At 39.2% G+C, this 20,449-nt stretch overlaps 1 protein-coding gene across 5 annotated transcripts in view; it reads left to right on the top strand.

The window, feature by feature from the left end:
* fndc3a (fibronectin type III domain containing 3A) overlaps positions 1-20,449 on the top strand; it is a 190,835-nt gene that overhangs the window by 35,448 nt on the left and 134,938 nt on the right. For all 5 annotated transcript variants that reach the window (XM_043700406.1, XM_043700400.1, XM_043700401.1 and 2 more), the window contains one exon: positions 9,363-9,438. In XM_043700406.1, coding sequence (XP_043556341.1) covers positions 9,363-9,438 — 76 coding nt within the window. The remainder of the gene's footprint in view (positions 1-9,362; positions 9,439-20,449) is intronic.

The raw sequence follows: 20,449 nt of genomic DNA on the forward strand, positions 1-20,449 counted from the left end.
ACATACCATTTGACTTTGTGATTTATTCTAATACTTGCACGCTGGCTTTTAGTATGTCATGAGCAAGGTCTCTTTGGACATTGCTTCCCAATCTGTCATCATTTATCTTTTCTCCCCCACCAAAGTTGAAAACATCCCAACTGCTCACATTATATTCCCTCTGCCCTTTTCTGTCCATTCATTTAACCTGTTTTCAAGTGAAGCCTCCTTGCAACCTCCTCACACCTTATATGCCCACCTGGTTTTGGGTCATTGGGAAATTTGGAAAGGTTACATTTGGTCTCAGTTACATTTAAATCATTCATAAGATTTTGAACATTTGTAGCCAGATTTTTGCAGTAACTTCACTAGTAACAGCCTGCTCATCTGAGCATAACCCATTTATTCCTACAATTGGTTTTCTGTCTGTTAATGAATTCTCAATCCATTGTAGTGTATTATCATCAGTAGCACACACTCTCAAACCGCGCTAACCACACACTGTAATTTTGCTTCTGAACCTTCTGTGTGCGACCTTTTCAAAGTCTTCAAAAGATCCAAAAACATCACTTCCACTGTTCTACTTTACTATGCTTTTTTATTAAATAACAAAAAAAAATTATAAATCCATAACCCTTTCATAAATCCATATTGATTCTGTCCAATTTTTCTTTCCTCTGTTCTCAATGATAAAATGACATTTGCAACAGCACATCTGCATTTTCCAATTTATTTTAATATCATTGGGTTGAAAACAAGTCCAAGATACTGTAGAACTTTCTTGAACTGAGTACAGGGACAACTGAATTCTTATTTATTCAACTTCATTCTCTCTTTACCTGCTTAATATAGTTAAACAAAAAGATGCACAGCCTCTATACCATGGGTAACCATTGGATAATTCCAGTATCCTGTTAATCAGTAAAATAGTATTCTTCCACCTCCAATGTTATCTCTTCCACATCTAATTCTCACTAGCCTGAATGCCATTGATACCTGATAAGATTTAACTCAATTTCCACCCCACTGTCCTCCTGAGTTCCATTCTACACAAGCTCCACCTAAGAAAGTTCCAGTCCAACACTAAGTTCCCATTTTGCCGATTGTTTCTTGCTCAAACTGGCTGCTAATATCCTAAAATAGTAAATTCAAAATCCTCATCCATATTTAAAAATCCATTTTGTCCTTTTTCTATTTGTTGCAAATTCATCTAGCCCACAGTGCAAGTTCTTCTGTCTCTGGCCCCCATATCTCTCCAACCCCCTTTCTAAGTAAATGAAGTTTCTGCATTCCTTTCCTGCGATATTAACTTTGTCCTTTAAATTTGATCATACTTCACTCTACATTTTGAAATCTCTGTCCTTAAGTAATGTTTCTTTGTCTATTCAGTACTTTAGTATAATTTTCATGTTCAATCTGTTTTCAATGATTTGAAGCAACATGAAATGACCTATCATGTTAATTGTATTAGCAACTGGAATTACTTAATGTAAAATAATGCAAAGAGAAATGTCATATCAACCTGGACATGTATTTGTTACAGAAGGTCAGAGGACAGATTCTGAGATAGAACTACACCAACAATTTGGCCATCAGGGCTTTTTTCAAACTTGAGATGTGACCTCACCGGAAAGGTTTGCATTTGTTGCCTGTCCCTATTTATCCTTGAGAAAGTGTTTACAATCAGCCTTTTTGAATTGCTGCAGAGTTCTAGTGTTAATCCACACTGTGTTGCTGGGAAAGAAGCTTCAGGATTTTGATCTTACGACCATGAAGGAACAGCAATGTAGTTACAAGCCTGCTGATGTGTGTTTTGGAGGGAAGCTTTTAGATGGTGCTGTTGCCTTATATCTCCTGTTCTTTTCCTTCTAGGTGGTTGAGGTTGCAGATTCGGAAGATGCTTTCCAAAGAGCCTTGAATTTAGCAGAACTGCTGAAGGACTGCAGCAGTTCAAGGAGGAAGCTTATCACTTCCTTCTCCAAGGCAATTATGAGGGGAGTTAAATGCTTGCATAGTCTGTGGCACCTACATCCCGCAACCAAGTATAAAAGGAAGTTGCTGCTGTGTATCTTTATAGTACACACTGTTGCTACTGTGCACTGGAATGAACACATGAAAGTTTGTGTTTGTGAATAAGGTACTGATCAAATGAGCTGCTTTGTCCTGGATGGTGTTGAGTTCCTTAAGTGTTGTTGGAGCGGCACTCATTCAGGCAAGTAGATTGTATTCCATGACACTGCTGACTTGGTGCTTTGTAAATGGTAGACAGACTTTGAGAAGACAGAAGATGGTAGAACCTAAAACACTGTCAAGGGGATCTCCTGCAGTGGTGTCCTGAGAATGAAAGTATTAGCCTCCAACAACACAAACATCTTCCTTTATGTTTGTGTTATGACACAGAAGCGAGCTTTTTCTGTTAATTATATTAAACACACAGAAAAGCTCACCTCGCCTCATCATCTGTTGTGACAGAGAACTCCCAAATTCCACTATTTAAAGAAAATAACATCAATTTATTTTCCAGCACTTAAATTGAATGTTAAACAAAAACTATTCACAAATCTAAGTCTCCTTTCTCTTAACTGCTTGCTATCTGGTTTCAATTCCATAACAATATACTGTTCCAATAAGGCGCTTATTAAAATTACATCAACTTAATTTCAAAACCACACAGTATCTGTCTTTTTCTGTGTCTTCACTCTTCCGGCTGTTGATCTCCCTAGATCGTCATCTGCCTTTTTACTGTGAGTTTCAAGTGGAAAGGTAACTTTGATAGAGTGTTTTCTAATTTCTTGGAGAACAAGATGTTATATCGGTAGATAGCTCTCTGGCTCTACAGTAGTTGCTCTCTGACCAATTTTCAAAATGTCCCCCAACATCGGATCGCCTCATTGGTTTGATGTTGGCAAAACAATAAATTCAAACTCGATTGGGTTTTAGTATCCTGGGGCATAATTTAAAATGGTTAAATTCAAATTCAAATTTCAATACCAAAACTCAGGTATCTATTTCACAGCCACATGTTACATATTTTTAATTTTGTAGTACTCTCTGGGACAGCCACCTAATGATGTACAAAGGTGCTTGTAATCGCTCAGTTCAGATCAGCGTTCTCTCTCTCTCTCATAAAGAAACAGTACATGCCTTCAACTTCATAACAGTTGGGTATCAATCCACCCAGTGAAGAGTTTTTCCCCCAGTTCCCATTGCCTCCACTTTTGCTCAGGCTCCTTAATGCTGTACTCTGCCACTATTAAGAAGGTTGGTGAGGAAAAGCCAGGGAACTAGAGAGCGGTGAGCCTGACATCAGTGGTGGGCAAGTTGTTGGAGGGAATCCTGAAGGACAGGATCTACGTGTATTTGGAAAGGCAAGGACTGATTAGGGATAGTCAACATGGCTTTGTGCATGGGAAATCATGTCTCACGTACTAGATTGAGTTTTGTTTGGAGAAGTAACAAAGGGGATTGATGAGGGCAGAGTGATAGACGTGATCTATATGGACTTGTCAGTAAGGTGTTTGACAAGGTTCCTCATGGAAGACTGATCAGCAAGGATAGATCTCATGGAATACAGGGAGAACTAGGCATTTGGATTCCGAACTGGCTCAAAGATAGAGCGTGGTGGTGTAGGGTTATTTTTCAGACTGAAGGACTGTGACCAGTGGAGTGCCACAAGGATCGGTGCTGGGTCCTCTACATTTTGTCATTTACATAAATGATTTGGATGCGAGCGTAAGAGGTTCAGTTAGTAAGTTTTCAAATGACACCAAAATTGGAGGTGTAGTGGACAGCAAAGAGGGTTACCTCCGATTAAAACAGGATCTTAATCAGATGGACCAATGGGCAGAGAAGTGGCAGATGGAGTTTAATTCAGATAAATGCGAGCGTCCAATTCTGGTCTCCTTCCTATCGGAAAGATGTTGTGAAACTTGAAAGGGTTCAGAAAAGATTTACAAGGATGTAGCTAGGGTTGGAGGATTTGAGTTATAGGCAGAGGCTGAACAGGCTGGGGTTGTTTTCACTGGAGTGTCAAGAGGCTGAGGGGTGACCTTATAGAGGTTTACAAAATTGTGAGGGGCATGAATAGGGTAAATAGACAAAGTCTTTTCCGTGGGGTGGGGGAGTCCAGAACTAGATGGCATAGGTTGAGGGTGAGATCGGAAAGATAGAAAAGATACCTACGGGGCAACTTTTTCACACAGAGGCTGGCACGTGTATGGAATGAGCTGCCAGAAGAACTGGTGCAAGCTAGTACAATTGCAACATTTAAGAGGCATTTGGATGGGTATACGAATATGAAGGGTTTGGAGGGATATGGGCCGAGTGCTGGCAGGTGGGACTATCTGGTCGGCATGGACAGGTCTGTTTCCATGCTGTACATCTCTGACTCTATGGAGGATAATTTTAGATAAATGCGAAATGCTGCATTTTGGGAAAGCAAATCTTAGCAGGACGTATACACTTAATGGTAAGGTTCTGGGGAGTGTTGCTGAACAAAGAGACCTCAGAGTACAGGTTCATAGCTCCTTGAAAGTAAAGTCACAGGTAGATAGGATAGTGAAGAAGGCATTTCCTTTATTAGTCAGAGCATTGAGTATAGCGGTTAGGAGATCATGTTGTGGCTATTTGTTAGGCTACTTTTGGAATTTTGTGTGCAATTCTGGTCTCCTTCCTGTCAGAAGAATGTTGTGAAACTTGAAAGTGTTCAGAAAAGATTTACAAGGATGTTGAAGAATTTGAGCTATCGGGAGAGGTTGAATAGGCTGGGGCTATTTTCTCTGGAGCATCGGAGACTGAGGGGGACTTTATAGAGGTTGATAAAATCATGAGCATGGATAGGATAAATAGACATGGATGTTTCCTTGCAGTGGGAGAGTCCAGAACTAGAGGGCATAGGTTTAGGGTGAGGGGGGCAAGATATAAAAAGGACCTAAGGGGCAACATTTCACAGAGGGTGGTGCATCTATGGATTGAGAAAGTGGTGGAGGCTGGTACAATTTAAAAGGCATCTGGATGGGTATATGAATCGGAAGGGTTTAGCGTGATATGGGCCAAGTGCTGGCAAATGGGACTAGATTAGGTTAGGATAACTGGTCGACATGGATGAGTTGGACCGAAAGATCTGTTTCCGTGCTGAGCATCTCTATAACTCTAAACGTTGCCCTGTTTTCCTAGGCAGTCACTGACATTTCACTTTGAGTTCAGCTCTTTTGTCCATGTCTGCACCAAGGCTGTAATAAGACCAGTAGCCAAGTAGTCCTGACAGAACTCAAACTGAAACCAGTGAGCAGGTTATTGCAGATTAGATGTAATTTGATATTTTTTTCCAAAACTTTAATGATCAAAAGTAGAATAATGGGCAGTGATTGACCAAATTGGAATGTCCTGGTTTTTGTGGATGAGACATGCCTGGGAAACATTTCTTATTGTTGGTAGATGCCAGTGTTGAATCCTCCTCACTATGTTTAGAAATACTCAATAACTCCCCATTTTATTTGATTGAATATAATATTTATGAAATCTCTGAACAGAAATAAAACTAAAGGCTTCCAGCCTTTTCTGAGCACAAGCCTTTAATTATAGAGGACTGTAGACAAATGATAGTTGGGGTTGGGAGGCGGGAGGGGGGAAATGGAGAAGGTATAAGCAAAGAGAGCTATTCTCTTCCTGATGCTCGTTCTTCTAATCAGGCACTGAATGGCTTTCAATGGGGAGTCCATCCAGAGAGCTTGCAAGCAATATTGGTCACAATGAATATCAGTAGCAGAGGTTGACGTCCTAAAGTGGGCATTAATTAGTGGTGGAGTGGGTATGGCACAGATTTGAGGTGCAACCCCTCCTACAGGATTAAATGCCACCCTACCACCATCCTACAATGGATAAAAGACTTATTTGCCTCTCTGACCTTTGTCTTCCAGCTTACAAGAGCTAACTTCTCTCCAATGAGATAGTATACCTGTACTTGGTTATATTTGCTAATGTGAAGAAGTTATTAAACTGCCTTCTTTACTATTCATAGCCATTATAAGTAAAGAAAGCACTCAAAGTGGAAATAATAACATTTGCCTTTTTCAGATTTTCTGTCAATTCAAAAGGCAGGTCTCAGCTCTTTCTATCTTGAGTGTGTTAAATGATGCTAACAATTCAAATCTGTAAATTCACTGAAATGCAAGGTACAATATAAAACCTAACAATAGTGTCTCTCGTATAGTTGTGTATGGTTATGCTAGCAGACTTAAATCTTATATGTCATGAGTTCAAATGCCATCATGATTGATCTAAAATTGCATTTAATATATCTTTTGATCTATTTTTCTCTAATCAACCTCTTCACGTATGTTATTACGCAACTCTGGCACAGGTGGCACTTGAACCCAGGCTTCTCTGGTCAGAGCAGGGAGATTAGTATGTTAGAATGTAAGAACAAAAGGAAATAGGGTCAGGTTAAACTGCCATTAAGCCTGCCCCACCATTTAACAAGATGATCTGCCTAAGGCCTCAGCTCCTCTTTCAAGTCAAGTCATCATAGTCGTCAATTCCCCAATATTTCAAAGCTCTATCCACCTCGTCTTTCAATCACTTTTAGCCATCGAGCCTGATCAAGTCTCTAGAGTAGAGAATTCTAGATGTTCAGTCCCCTAGAAGAAGAAATTTCTTCGCATCTCAGTTTTAAATGAGTATTCACGTAACCTATGTTCCCGAGTTTGAGATTCCCCTGCTAATGAAAACATCTTCTCAACATGTATCCTGAAAGTCTTCAGAATCTTGATCTTTAAATATGATCACCTTTCAGTTCTCTAAACTCTAATGATTAAAGCCTAACTTATTTAAGACATTCTTGATAAGTCACCCCTTCATCTCAGAAATCATCCTAGTGAATTTCCTTTGAAGTGCCTCCAATGTCATTGCATCTTTTCTTAAATACATACACTAAAATTGTACACATTATTCCATGTGTGAACTTACCCATATACTGTAAAGTTGTAACAAGACTTCCCTATTTTTAAATTTCCATTTGCCTTAATTACTTGCTGCAGCTGCATGCTAATGTTCTATGTTTCACGCGCAGCACCCCAATCCTTCTGTGCTGCATTTCTTTTAAGAGTCTCTCCTAATTTAAGTAGTGATCTGTCTTGATTTTGCCTGTTCACTCAACTTGTCCATAAGCCTTTTTTATTTCTTTGTGTCATCATTTAACATACTTCACCATCAATTTTTGTATCATCAGTCAATTTGGATATATTACACTCTGACTCCTATGTCAGTGGCTTTTCATCTTCTATTCCTCTATTAACTTTTAGAAGCTATTTATTATCTTTCTTTTATTTCTACTGGTGATACATATCCATCATTACTTAACATTGATTTATGTAACAAAATGTATTCAGCTCATGAATTGTCTCTGATTGTGCAGCAGTTCCTCAGTACTGCACTGGAGTTCCAACCATGAGCTCTGTACTCAAATCCTGAATTCGAACCGAAACGTTTTACTGAGCTATTGTCATCTTTAGTTCTTCTGTGCTTGTTTAATCAATTTTTATGAGACCAGACATATTTGGAGGCCTGATCCTGATGGGCTTATTTTACAATGGAACCGGGTCGAGCTTTTACTTTAAATGCTTGATGACAAATGACGAGATACCATCTGTATTTTCCACATGACTTATCATTATTATGGCTGAGGTGAAAATAGAATCTTAGTCTGGGTCGGGATAATTAAATGTCAAATATATTTTGTTTCTGCTTCTAAGCAGAGCTTGCAATACATTTATTGCTATCTTAATTTAGCATGGAATAGCATGTGCTTCAAGATTAAAGGCACAAATATGAGACAATGCAAGTATTGGAAGGAAGCCATTCTTCCCCTTGGGCCTGTTCCATTATTCAGTTAAATCATAGTGTTTTTTTTAACTTTAGTTTGTTTTTACTCTATATTCCTCAATTCATCAAAATCTCAGTTAAGTTAGTTTTAGAGGGATGGAAGTGGTGGGGAAGGAGGAAAGATATTTTCAATACCTCCTTGTGAAAATGACTTGCTTTAATTTATGTTTGCAATCCATTATTCTTAATTTTCCCACTGAAGATTAGAGAAAATAGTTGATTTGTATCCTGCAATCAATTTAGATGGTGATTCGGTAACTGCTTGATTATCTAAACTTGCAAATACAGCAAAATTTATGTAAACTATCATCCATAATTTAACCCTTGAATCCTTAGTATTAGTCTGAAGAAGAGACATATTCAACTGGGGGACATCTAACTCTTTCTGTCTGTGCAGCTGCAGCCAGTACAGGTGATTTCCAACACTTTCTTTTTATTTCAGATTTTCAAGATTTGCAATATTTTGCTTTTATTATCTCGAAATCCTTCTATTGTGCAGTGTCTCATTTCTTAAATCAGTCGCTTCCCATCCCACCTTGCTTGTGAAATGTTGTGCTTTGTGCTAAATAATGTTGGTGAACTGCACATGCATATCACTATATGGAACTATGATATAACAGAGAAATGGCATAGAGAGACAATACTAAGAATACAATGTTATGAGGTGTTCAGTTAAAAGTTGGAAAGGAAAAAGCTGATTAAATATACTACTGAGGAGGGATGGCATAGTTGGTTGAGGGACTAAAGATGGAATTTATAAAGTTAGTATTAAAGAACAATGGAGGAGGTTATTTGCTGCTGTTGTACTCTATAATCTGTTAAATCTTGGAGGAGATAGAGATAATCAAAATGAGGGCCTTCAGTTATATCAATTTAGACTTGATTAGCGGTTGTTTAAATGCCAAAGAAGGAGAGAAATTCTTAAAATGTGTACAAGAGAAGTTTCTTTAAATGTTTTTCAAACCCACTGAGAGAGAATGTGCTGGATCCAATGCTGGGGAATGTAGTGGGTACAAGTGGAACAGTTGGTAATATCAAGTTCAAGTAGTTATGGAAAAGAGCAGTAGTAAAGTCATGTGCATTGATCCTTAACTGGTTTGAATTCAGTGAGTTAAAATCTGTTCGAGGTGGATTGGAATTGAGAATTGGATAGGCAAATAGCAGTTGAATGGTGAGAAGTCTTCAAGGAGTAGATGGGGATTTGCTACAGAGTGGACAGGAAACAGAATGGTATTTAAAGCTTAAAACTTCTTGGATTACCTAAATATTTGAGATTAAAAGAAAACAGAAAATGTGGTTTATATTAATTGTAAAGTTCATAATATAGTGCAGAACCAAACTAAATGTCAACATTTTTGGGACATTTGCTATATTAAGGAGCTAAACATATGCAAGCTGTTTTTCTTTCTTTGAAACTCTAATTACATGGAAATTAAGGTAAAAGCATTTTACTTGACTGCAAATTGTATCCAAAATAATATTTTTAATGTATATAATCACAGGTTATTTTGGTTCAAGTCAACCCAGGTGAGACATTTACCATAAGAAGAGAGGATGGGCAGCTTCAGTGCATTACAGGTAGGCTACTACCAATAAATTGTCAATAGATAGTTTCAGATACAAACCGGAATACTACTGATGGATTGTGGTGGCTTTGTTTCATGTTTTTTTGTCTTTTTTTTCTCTTGCAATGTACCTGTATTTGGTAAACGTATGAACAGTATATGTAAATTACTCAGAATGCACTCTCAAATGGTACCTGAATATGCAAAAGTTTTTTGGAATACATTATTTCTTTGATTTTTCTTAAAAGTATCTGTTCTTGTAGATGTCTGGATTTGTATAAGTGTCTGCAAAGTGTATGTTAATTGAATGGTGTGTTTTCTCTGCAATGTGCCACTCTGGTCTCTTCAGCTCCTTTTTAACACAATGTAATCCAATGAAGTTAACTTAATTGAGAGTCTACACCAGAGTCTAATATAAAGAAGAATGGTTTGGCAATCAGTTCTCTACAAGGTTGTATCAGAAGAAATGCTGAAAATTAAGCAAACCTATTGGTCACACACTTGGACAAACTCAATAAGAGAATATATGATGAGTGTTCAGTCCCTGGAAATCATTGAGGATCAGAGGGAACTTGATGTGCGTGTACACGGCAGAGACCCGGGTTCAATTCCTGCCTCAGGCGACTGACTGTGTGGAGTTTGCACGTTCTCCCCGTGTCTGCTTGGGTTTCCTCCGGGTGCTCTGGTTTCCTCCCACAGTCCAAAGATGTGCAGGTCAGGTGAATTGGCCATGCTAAATTGCCCGTAGTGTTAGGTAAGGGGTACATGTAGGGGTATGGGTGGGTTGTGCTTCGGCGGGGCGGTGTGGACTTGTTGGGCCGAAGGGCCTGTTTTCACACTGTATCTAATCTAATCTAATCTAATCTAATCTAATCTAATCTACACCTGACGCTTAGGGTATCGGGACAGATGACTAAAGTCGTTAAGAAGACATATGGGATACTCGCCTATATTAGCTGAGGCATAGAATTTAAGAGCAAGGAGGTCATGCTGGAATTGTAATAAAATGTTGGGGAGGCCATAGCTAGACTATTATGTCCAATTTTGGAATCCACATTCTAGGTTAGGTGTGACTGCACTGGAGAGGGTGCAAAGAGATTTATCAGGATTTGCTGAGCTGGAGAGTTTTACTTATGAGAAGAGATTGGACAGTCAAGAGTTGTTTTCCTTAGAGCAGAGGAGACTGAAAGGGTGCATGATTGAAGTGTGTAAAACTATAAGGGGCATAGACAGGATAGAAAGGAAGAAACATTTTCCCTTGATTGGCAGAAGAGTGATCAATAATCAGGAGGCATAGGCTTAAGGAAAAGGCCAGAAGGTTTAAAGAGGATGTGAGGAAAACTTTTCACTCAGACAGAATCTGGAGCTCACAATAGACAATAGGTGCAGGAGTAGGCCATTCTGCCCTTCGAGCCTGCACCCCCATTCAATATGATCATGGCTGATCATCCTTAATCAGTATCCTGTTCCTGCCTTATCTCCATAACCCTTGATTCCACAATCCTTGAGAGCTCTATCCAACTCTTTCTTAACTGAATCCAGAGACTGGGCCTCCACTGGGGCAGAGCATTCCACACAGCCAGCACTCTCTGGGTGAAGAAGTTTCTCCTCATCTCTGTCCTAAATGGTCTACCCCGTATTTTTAAGCTGTGTCCTCTGGTTCGGCACTCACCCAAGAGCGGAAACATGTTTCCTGCCTCCAGAGTGTCCAATCCTTTAATAATCTTATGTCTCAATCAGATCCCCTCTCAGTTCTTCTAAACTCAAGGGTATACAAGCCCAGTCGCTCCAGTCTTTCAGTGTAAGGTAATCCCACCATTCCAGGAATTGACCTCATGCTGCCCTCCCTCAACAGCCAGAATGTCTTTCCTCAAATTTGGTGTGGTCTCACCAGGGCCCTGTACAGCTGCAGAAGAACCTCTTTGCTTCTCTACTCAATCCCTCTTGTTATGAAGGCCAGCATGCTATTAGCCTTCTTCACTACCTGCTGTACCTGCATGCTTACCTTCATTGACTGGTGTACAAGAACACCAATATCTCTCTGTACTGCCCCTTTACCTAAACTGATTCCATTTAGGTAGTAATCTGCCTTCCTGTTCTTGCCACCAAAGTGGATAACCATACATTTATCCACATTAAACTGCATCTGTCGTGCATCTGACCACTCACCTAACTTGTTCAGGTCACCCTGTAGGAGAAAGTGAGGTCTGCAGATGCTGGAGATCAAAGTTGAAACTTTATTGCTGGAACAGCACAGCAGGTCAGGCAGCATCCAGGGAACAGGAGATTCGACGTTTCGGGCACAGGCCCTTCTACAGGTCACCCTGTAATCTCCTAACATCCTCATCACATTTCACCCTGCCACCCAGCTTAGTAAATTTGCGAATGTTATTGCTAATACCATCTTGTATATCCTGAAGATAGATTGTAAAAAGCTGCGGTCCCAGTACTGATCCGTGCGGTACCCCACTGGTCAGTGCCCGGCATTCCGAAATGGAGGGGGGGGTGGGACTTTATCAAAAGCTTTCTGAAAGTCCAGGTAAACTACATCTACTGGATCTCCCTTGTCCATCTTCAGAGTTACTACCTATAAGGTGTTAGAGACAGACATCCTTATAACATTTAAGAGCTATTTAGATGTGCACTTGCAATGCCAAGGCTGTAGGCCAAGTGCTGGAAATTGGAAATAATATAGACAGTTGTTCTTGACGAGTCCAGATATGATGGCTGAAGGGCCTTTGTTGATAATACAAAACTCGATAAGAATGTCAGTTGTGAGGAGGATGGAAAGGGGTGTCATGGGGACTTGAACAGGCCAGAACGTGGACAAGAGCATGGTAAATGTAATATAATTTACTCTTAAAATATACACTTTGGTAAGAAGTAAACAGAACTATATAGTATTTCTTAAATGGTGAGAGCATGTGAACTGTTGATGTCAAAATGGACCTGAATGTCCTTGATCATGAGTCACTGAAAGTGACTATACAGGTATAGCAAGCAATTAGTAGGGAAAACTGTACGTTGGTTTTAATTGCAGAATTTGAGCACAGTACAGGAGTGAAGATGTTTTACTGCAATTCCATTGGGCTTTGCTGAGATTTCCCCTAAAGTATTGTATACAGCTTTGATCTCCTTATCTAAGGAAAGATGTACTTGCCATGGAGGAATGCAATAATGGAGATGCACCAGGTTAATATCCAGAATGGTGGAATTACTTCAGGAGAGATTGACAAAACTATTCTCCTCTGTTTCAAAGAATGAAATGTGACCTCACTGAAATGTACAAAATTCTTGCAGAGTATGGCAGTGGTGGATGTAGTTGGAATGTTTCTCCTGGCTGGTGAGTCAAGAACCAAGGAACATATTCTATCTCACATTGTTTATCTCTTATTATGAAATGGAAGAAAAATTTCTTCTCTCAAAGGATAGTGAATCTTTGGAATTTTCTACCCCAGAGAACTGTGGAAGCTCAATCACCGTGGAATCAACTGTGGAAGCTCAGTTAGCAACTGCCTCAGCTGCTACAAGGTCATTTATAATGAGAAAAAGAAAAGCTCTGTTCAAGCTACTCTTGATGTTTACTTTAAGAAATTGACTTTAGAAGTAAGCTTCCACTCTCCAGCAGCAGAATCAGACCCTGACTCTCCAGCAGGAATATCAATCCTTGACTCTCTAGCACCAGGTTCATTATCCAATTAATAAAGTCATCTTAATTATTAATTAAGGCCCCTTCTGGTGTGCAAGACATTGATTGGGACGAGATTAAGTGTTAACCTTTAATCATTATCTTTTCGTTTCTATCTAAACAGTTTAAGAAATGTTTCTTTAATTTTTTTGTTATAACCACACACACTCACTCTTTCTTTCTTTCTCTCTCTCTCTCTCTCTCTCTCTCTCTCTCTCTCTCTCTCTCTCTCTCTTATAAATACAGTCCTGTAGTTACATTTTATTATCATTGTTACTGTATTATTATGTTTAAGATGTTTTAGGTAAAATATATACCAAGGCTGACATTTGACTAATTGACGCTAGATGTGAACCGTATGTAACTGTTCCAATGTGCATACAAATTCGACTTAGGAACAGACTTAAAAATGGAACTCATTCATATCCCAGAGATATCCTCTCAATAAAATTAAGGAATATGGCTAGCATTCCTCCTAATTTTCTTTCTGACTGTGGGTCTCCAAGGTCCATGCATGGCAGACTTATAACTTGCAAGCTTATTTAGCTGAAGATTTGTTTCCATGCACAACTCTAGAAGTCACTGCACATTCTTGTTGGATGGGAGACTGTTTGTGAACAAAGTTAAAATGATTACATTAGAAGCTTTCAAGAAGCCAAAGGAGCTTGGGAAACATTACTGTGATAGAATTTGAGATGGTTTGAGCTTCCAATCTTCAATAAAGCAATCACTTTTTGGGTGAAGGAAAACCAAGTACACCAGCCATAATGGAAGTCAAAGGACAAGAATGAAAACGATTTCTATTCCTACAATATTTTGCACCCAAATGATGACTTTTTTCTTTCTGCTTTCCAATTTATTAGAAATGTTGCTATCTTTTGTCCGAAAAAGTCCATCCACATGTGATGTTTGACAGTTTTTGTGCAAGTATGAAATGTTGCAGTATCAGCTGCTTTTGTAAAGGATTGCTCTGAAGAAGGCATGATATATGAAACAGTAAATATAGAGAGGCCTGAGTACCATTTGTAAACAAACTACCTGATGACATAGCTCCTTGAAAGTGGAGTCGCAGGTAGATAGGATAGTGAAGAAGGCGTTTGGTATGCTTTCTTTTATTGGTCAGAGTATTGAGTACAGGAGTTGGGATGTCATGTTGCAGCTGTACAGGACATTGGTTAGGCCATTGTTGGAATATTGTGTGCAATTCTGGTCTCCTTCCTTTCGGAAAGTTGTTGTGAAACTTGAAAGGGTTCAGAAAAGATTTACAAGGATGTTGCCAGGGTTGGAGGATTTGAGCTATAGAGAGACGCTGAACAGGCTGGGGCTGTTTTCCCAGGAGCATCGGAGATTGAGGGGTGACCTTTATAGAGGTTTACAAAATCATAAGGGGCATGGACAGGACAAATAGATAAAGTCATTTCCCTGGGATCGGGAAATCCAGAACTAGAGGGCATAGGTTTAGGGTGGGGGGGAAAGGATATAAAAGAGACCTAAGGGGCAACTTTTTCACACACAGGGTCGTATGTGTATGGAATGAGCTGCCAGAGGGAAGTGGTGGAGGCTGTACAATTGCAATATTTAAAAGGCATTTGGATGGGTATATGAATAGAAAGGGTTTGGAGGGATATGGGCCGGGTGTTGGCAGGTGGGACTAGATTGGGTTAGGATATTTGGTCGGCATGGACGAATTGGACCGAAGGGTCTGTTTCCATGCTGTATATCCCTATGACCCTAATGACAAAGATTGGGAGTGCCATTTAATGTGAGCTGCCGTCATACAGCACAGCAACAGACCCTTTGTACTGCAACCTGTCCATGCCAAACATAATCCCAAACTAAACTAGTTCTACCTGCCTGCTCTTGGACCATATCCCTCCAAACCTTTCCTATTAATGTACTTATCTAAATGTCTTTTAACCATTGTAACTATGCCTACATCCACCACTTCCTCCAGAAGTTCATTCCACACGTGAAACACCCTCTGTGTAAAATATTTCTCCCTTGTCCTATTTTAAAGCACTCTCCTCTCACTTTAAAAATATGCCCCCAGTCTTTAAATTCCCCATCTAAGGGAAAAGACACCTACCATTAACCCTAAGTATCCCCCTCATGGTTTTGTAAACCTCTATAAGGTCACCTCTCAACCTGCTACACTCTAGTGAAGAAAGTCCCAGCCTATCCACCTTTTCTATATAACTCAAACCTTCCATACTCAGCAACATTCTGGTAAATCTCTTCAGAACCCTCTCCAGCTTAATAATATCCTTCCTATAACTTGGCAACCAGAACTGGGCATAGTATTCCAGAAAAGGCCCATTCAACCTCAACAAGAATTCCAAACTTCTATACTCTGGACTGAGCAATGAAGGCAAGTGTGCTAAATGTCTTTTTAACCACCCTGTCTGTATATGACACAAACTTAAAAGTATTGTGAATCTGAACCCTTGGGTCCCTCTGTTCTATAACACTACCTGAGACCCGATCGTTAATTTTATAAGTTGTACCGAAAACTTATCTGCAATATTGGAACAGTTTGAGTAGTAGTTAAAACACATTATTTTAAGTATTTTGATACAGATAAAGTTGTGCCAATTTTTTTTTGTTTGCACTTTAACGAGTAAGAATGATGTGTTTTGCTTAAAGCTTAGTAATTTGACCAATCGAATCGCCTTTAAGTAAGATAAAAGTTGGGGTCTAGGCTATCTCCTTGATTTATTTTGAGAGGGTTTGATCTAGTCCATAACACTGAAAATTGGAGTCTGGAGGAAAATTAGGATCCAGTTCTAAATACTTTGCAACAGCCATTACCACTGCCTTTGTCTCTTGTTCCATGATAACGTTTTCACTTAATTTCTTTCATCCTTTTATTCTATTCTAGACTTTTGCTTTTATTTCCTTCATCCTGCTCCTCTCTTTCAAAGACTAGCCAACTAATGCTCTGATTAATCAAAATCAACCTGCCCAGTGTAGAATATAAACAAAGCTGTCTGTTAACTATCACTCAACATTAATGGGTATATTTTCCACAGCAGCACCTTTATCAATCAGAGTCCACTTGCCAACAAATCAGCATTCTTCACTCATACAGTATAAATGTGAGATTTCACCATAAGTTTGAATTCTTGCAAAATGTTATGAGTGCAAGATGAAAAGTTTCAACAAAATGTTATTTTCTTTGCAATACTCAAACTTTTTACTATTTCCCTTAAATATTGTAAATGGTCAATGGCAATCCTGCCAGAATGTTGGTAATGGGTCATTCAATGATTGTAGCCCTATTGAAAATCAAGAGTTGGCAGTTAAATCGTCTCTTATTGGAGATGGTCATTGCCTGGATTTGTGCGGTGTTATTTGCCACCTCTCAGCCGAAGTCTGGATATTGTCCAGGTCTCATTGCATTTAAAATACATTGCTTAAGTATCTGAGGACTGTGAATGGTGCAGGATGATGTACAGTCATCGGCAAAAATCCCCACTTCTGACGTTATCATGGAGGGAAGGTCATTGATGAATTAGCTAACGTGTTTGGGCCGGGGACACTACCCTCAGGAAATCCTGCAGAGATGTCCTGGAGCTGAGATAGCTGACTTCCAACAACCACCTTCCTATCTGCTAGGTATGACTCTAACAAGCAGTGAGTTTTCCTCAGTTCCCACTAATTCCAATTTTGCTAGGGTCTTTGATGCCACACTGGGTTAAATGCAGCCTTAGGGTCAAGGGCTGTCAAGCTGCTAAAATTTGATTTTAGTTTGATTTATTATCGTCACTGGTACTGGGATACAATGAAAAAATTGTTTTGCATGCTTTCAAGGCAAATCATACCATACATAATTACATCTTGGTAATAAAACAGAACAGAGATTAAAGTGTTACAGCTCCAGAGAAGGTGCAGAGGAAGGCCAACTTTAATATATAAGAGTTCCATTCAAAAGTCCAATAACAGCAGGGATGAATCTGTTCTGAAATCTGTTGGTATGTGTTTTCAAGTTTTTGTATATTCTGCCCAATGGAAAAAGATGGAAGAGCGTACGTCTGGCTGTACAGGACGTTGGTTAGGCCACTGTTGGAATATTGTGTGCAGTTCTGGTCTCCTTCCTATCGCAAAGATGTTGTGAAACTTGAAAGGGTTCAGAAAAGATTTACAAGGGTGTTATCAGTGTTGGAGGATTTGAGCTATAGGGAGAGGCTGAACAGGCTTAGGCCTGTTTTCCCTGGAGCGTCAAAGGTTGAGGGGTGACCTTGTAGAGGTTTACAAAAGCATGATGGGCATGGATAGGTTAAATAGACAAAGTCTCTTCCCTGGGGTTGGGGGAGTCCAGAACTAGAGGACATAGGTTTAGGGTGAGAGGGAAAAGATATAAAAGAGACCTAAGGGGCAACGTTTTCACACAGTGGGTATTATGTGTATGGAATGAGCTGCCAGAGGAAGTGGTGGAGGCTGGTACAATTGCAATATTTAAAAGGCATTTGGATGGGTATATGAATAGGAAGGGTTTAGAGGGATATGGGCTAGGTGCTGGCAGGTGGGACTAGATTGGGTTGGGATATCTGGTCGGTATGGACGGGTTGGACTGAAGGGTCTGTTTCCATGCTGTACATCTCTATGACTCTGTCTCTATGCTTTGCCGAGACAGCAGGAAGTATAGTCGGAGTCAATGGATGGAAGGCTGTTCTGTGCGATTGTCTGGGCTACATTCACAACTCTCAGTATTTCTTGGACAGAGTAGTTGCCATACCAAGCTGTGGTGCATCTGTGTATGATGCTTTCTATAGTGTGTCTATAAAAATGGAAAAAGATCATTGTGGACATGCTGAATTTCCTTTAGCCTTCTGAGGAGATAGGAATTACTGCTCTTTCTTAACTTGCAAGTGTTTTGTTATCACATTTTATAACAGGCTCTAATATTTTCTTCACCAGTGATGTTAAACTGATCAGTTTGGAATTTTATTTATTTTTTCTCTCCCTCCCTTTTTAAGTAGTGGGGTTGCATTTGCCACCCTCCAGTCTTTAGAAACTTCTCCAGAGTCATATTGTGATGTTCTGCATTGCAATAGTGACCATATTTCAAAAGTTTTTTTTTGCTGTCTTAGATAATCAGATGTCACGAAAGGTGCTACACAAATATAAGTGTATCTTTCAATGTAGAAATTATTATTTGTGTGCACTTATCTTGAATTCCTTTGAGTATAACCCTTATATAAAAGCAGTGTAGTAGTTTGGGAAGTTGCATTATTATTTTTGACATTTGCAAAACAGCTTAGGTAATGAGAAGCAAATCACAATATAATCAAAATCAAAAATAAACTTACGAAAAAGATTAAATTGTAGTTAAAAACTGTATTGTAAATATCTTTGGGAAGTTTGGAGAAAGCTAGAACTGATTTGTTTTCTTAGATATAGGTTATATTATAGTGCAAAATATTTGTTTAGTAAAGCTTATTTTTATTTATACATTAACAGTTTAGTTTAATTACAAGACTGGTTGAACCTATGCATTGTTATTTAGAAAATTTTGTTTGTGTACTGAAGGAAGTATGTGACTTAGCTATTTAGGGTAGATAGTGCAAGGTAATTATTTCTTCTGTGTAATTCTCAAGAGGTCCTTTATTTAATTAGAACAATCATGTCTTTTTTTTCCCAAAAGGGACAGGCATGTTAAATATAAAGTGAAAAGATGTGACGGGGAAAAAAACTACCAAAACTTCCAGTGCCATCTTTTGGTTGAAATATTAAGCTGTGAGCTATTTGATGTTTCTGATATACCTTCTTAACAATCCTATCAACCTGGGTGACAACTTTCAGGGATTTATGCACCAGGACACCAACATCTCTCTGTTCATCTACACTGCCAAGAATTTTATCATTAGCCCAGTACTCTGCATTCCTGTTACCTCTTCCAACGTGAATTATCTCACACTTTTCTGCATTAAATTCAATTTGCCACTACTTAGCCCAGCTCTGCATCTTATCTATATAGCTTAGAAATAACAGTAATGGATTTTGTGATATTGAGTTGATTTCAGCATCAATGGTTGCTGCTGATTGTGGAACCAAGATAAGTAAAGCTACCAACAACCTTCAGCATCCCAAAGTCAGTACTGATAGATAGAGGTATGGCAACATCCCAGATATAGCATTTGTCTTCCTAATGCAGAAAGTTAAACCCAAACATTTTAAAACTATGAAAGAGTCCATTCATTTTTCTTTGTTTGAGATTCTCTTGTAGTCAAAATCTTTGCGTCACACACACACACAGATGTTCATGCAGATGTGACAATTCTCTGTGCTTGTTGAATTCAGGTGATCTAATCATCAGATGGGGCTTTGCCCTTGGCCAACGAGTCAATAGTTTTGTTGAGTTTCTCCTTTATTCATTCAATATCTAGCTCTGCTATAACAGGCAGAGGTACCTAGAACTTTCTCAGTAACAGAGTACAACTCAGAGGAGTTGAAATTCTCTCCAATTGTTTAATTGCAATCTGTGTTGACTTCTCTGCCTGTTTACAGTAGAGCCATTTTCTTTGCAAATGGACTTGCTGTGTTTTTGATTCCTTCGTAAAACCTCTGACATTCCCCATGTCAGAGGACATCTGGATATTCTGACAAAGTTTTAGCCCGTAGTCATTTGTGCACTGCTATTTTTTTGGTCTTTACATTGGTAGCTGTATCTGCATTCAGTCTTCTCATTCTGGCTCAACAACAGTGTATAATTCTAGTCAACATGAAATATGGTCAAGACCTGAAACATTAATTTATTTTTCTCTCTCTCTGCAGGTACTGCCAGACCTGTTGAGCATTTCCAGCATTTTCTGTTTTTGTTAATAACAGGAGTAGACCATTTTCCCCCTCCGACTTCTTTACATTATTCAATAAGATTATGTACCTCAGCACCTTTTACCTGATGTATCGTTTCGGAATGGCAGGCAGTGACCAGTGGGGTACCGCAGGGATCCGTGCTGGGACCGCAGCTTTTTACAATATATGTGAATGATATAGAAGATGGTATCAGCAATAACATTAGCAAATTTGCTGATGATACAAAGCTGGGTGGCAGGGTGAAATGTGATGAGGATGTTAGGAGATTACAGGGTGACCTGGACAAGTTAGGTGAGTGGGCAGATGCATGGCAGATGCAATTTAATGTGGATAAATGTATGGTTATCCACTTTGGTAGAAAGAACAGGAAGGCAGACTACTACCTCAATGGAATCAATTTATGTAAAGGGGCAGTACAAAGAGATCTGGGTGTTCTTGTACACCAGTCAATGAAGGCAAGCATGCAGGTACAGCAGGTAGTAAAGAAGGCTAATAGCATGCTGGCCTACATAACAAGAGG

The sequence above is a fragment of the Chiloscyllium plagiosum genome, chromosome 12 (assembly GCF_004010195.1).
Source record: "Chiloscyllium plagiosum isolate BGI_BamShark_2017 chromosome 12, ASM401019v2, whole genome shotgun sequence".
Lineage (NCBI taxonomy): Eukaryota > Metazoa > Chordata > Chondrichthyes > Orectolobiformes > Hemiscylliidae > Chiloscyllium > Chiloscyllium plagiosum.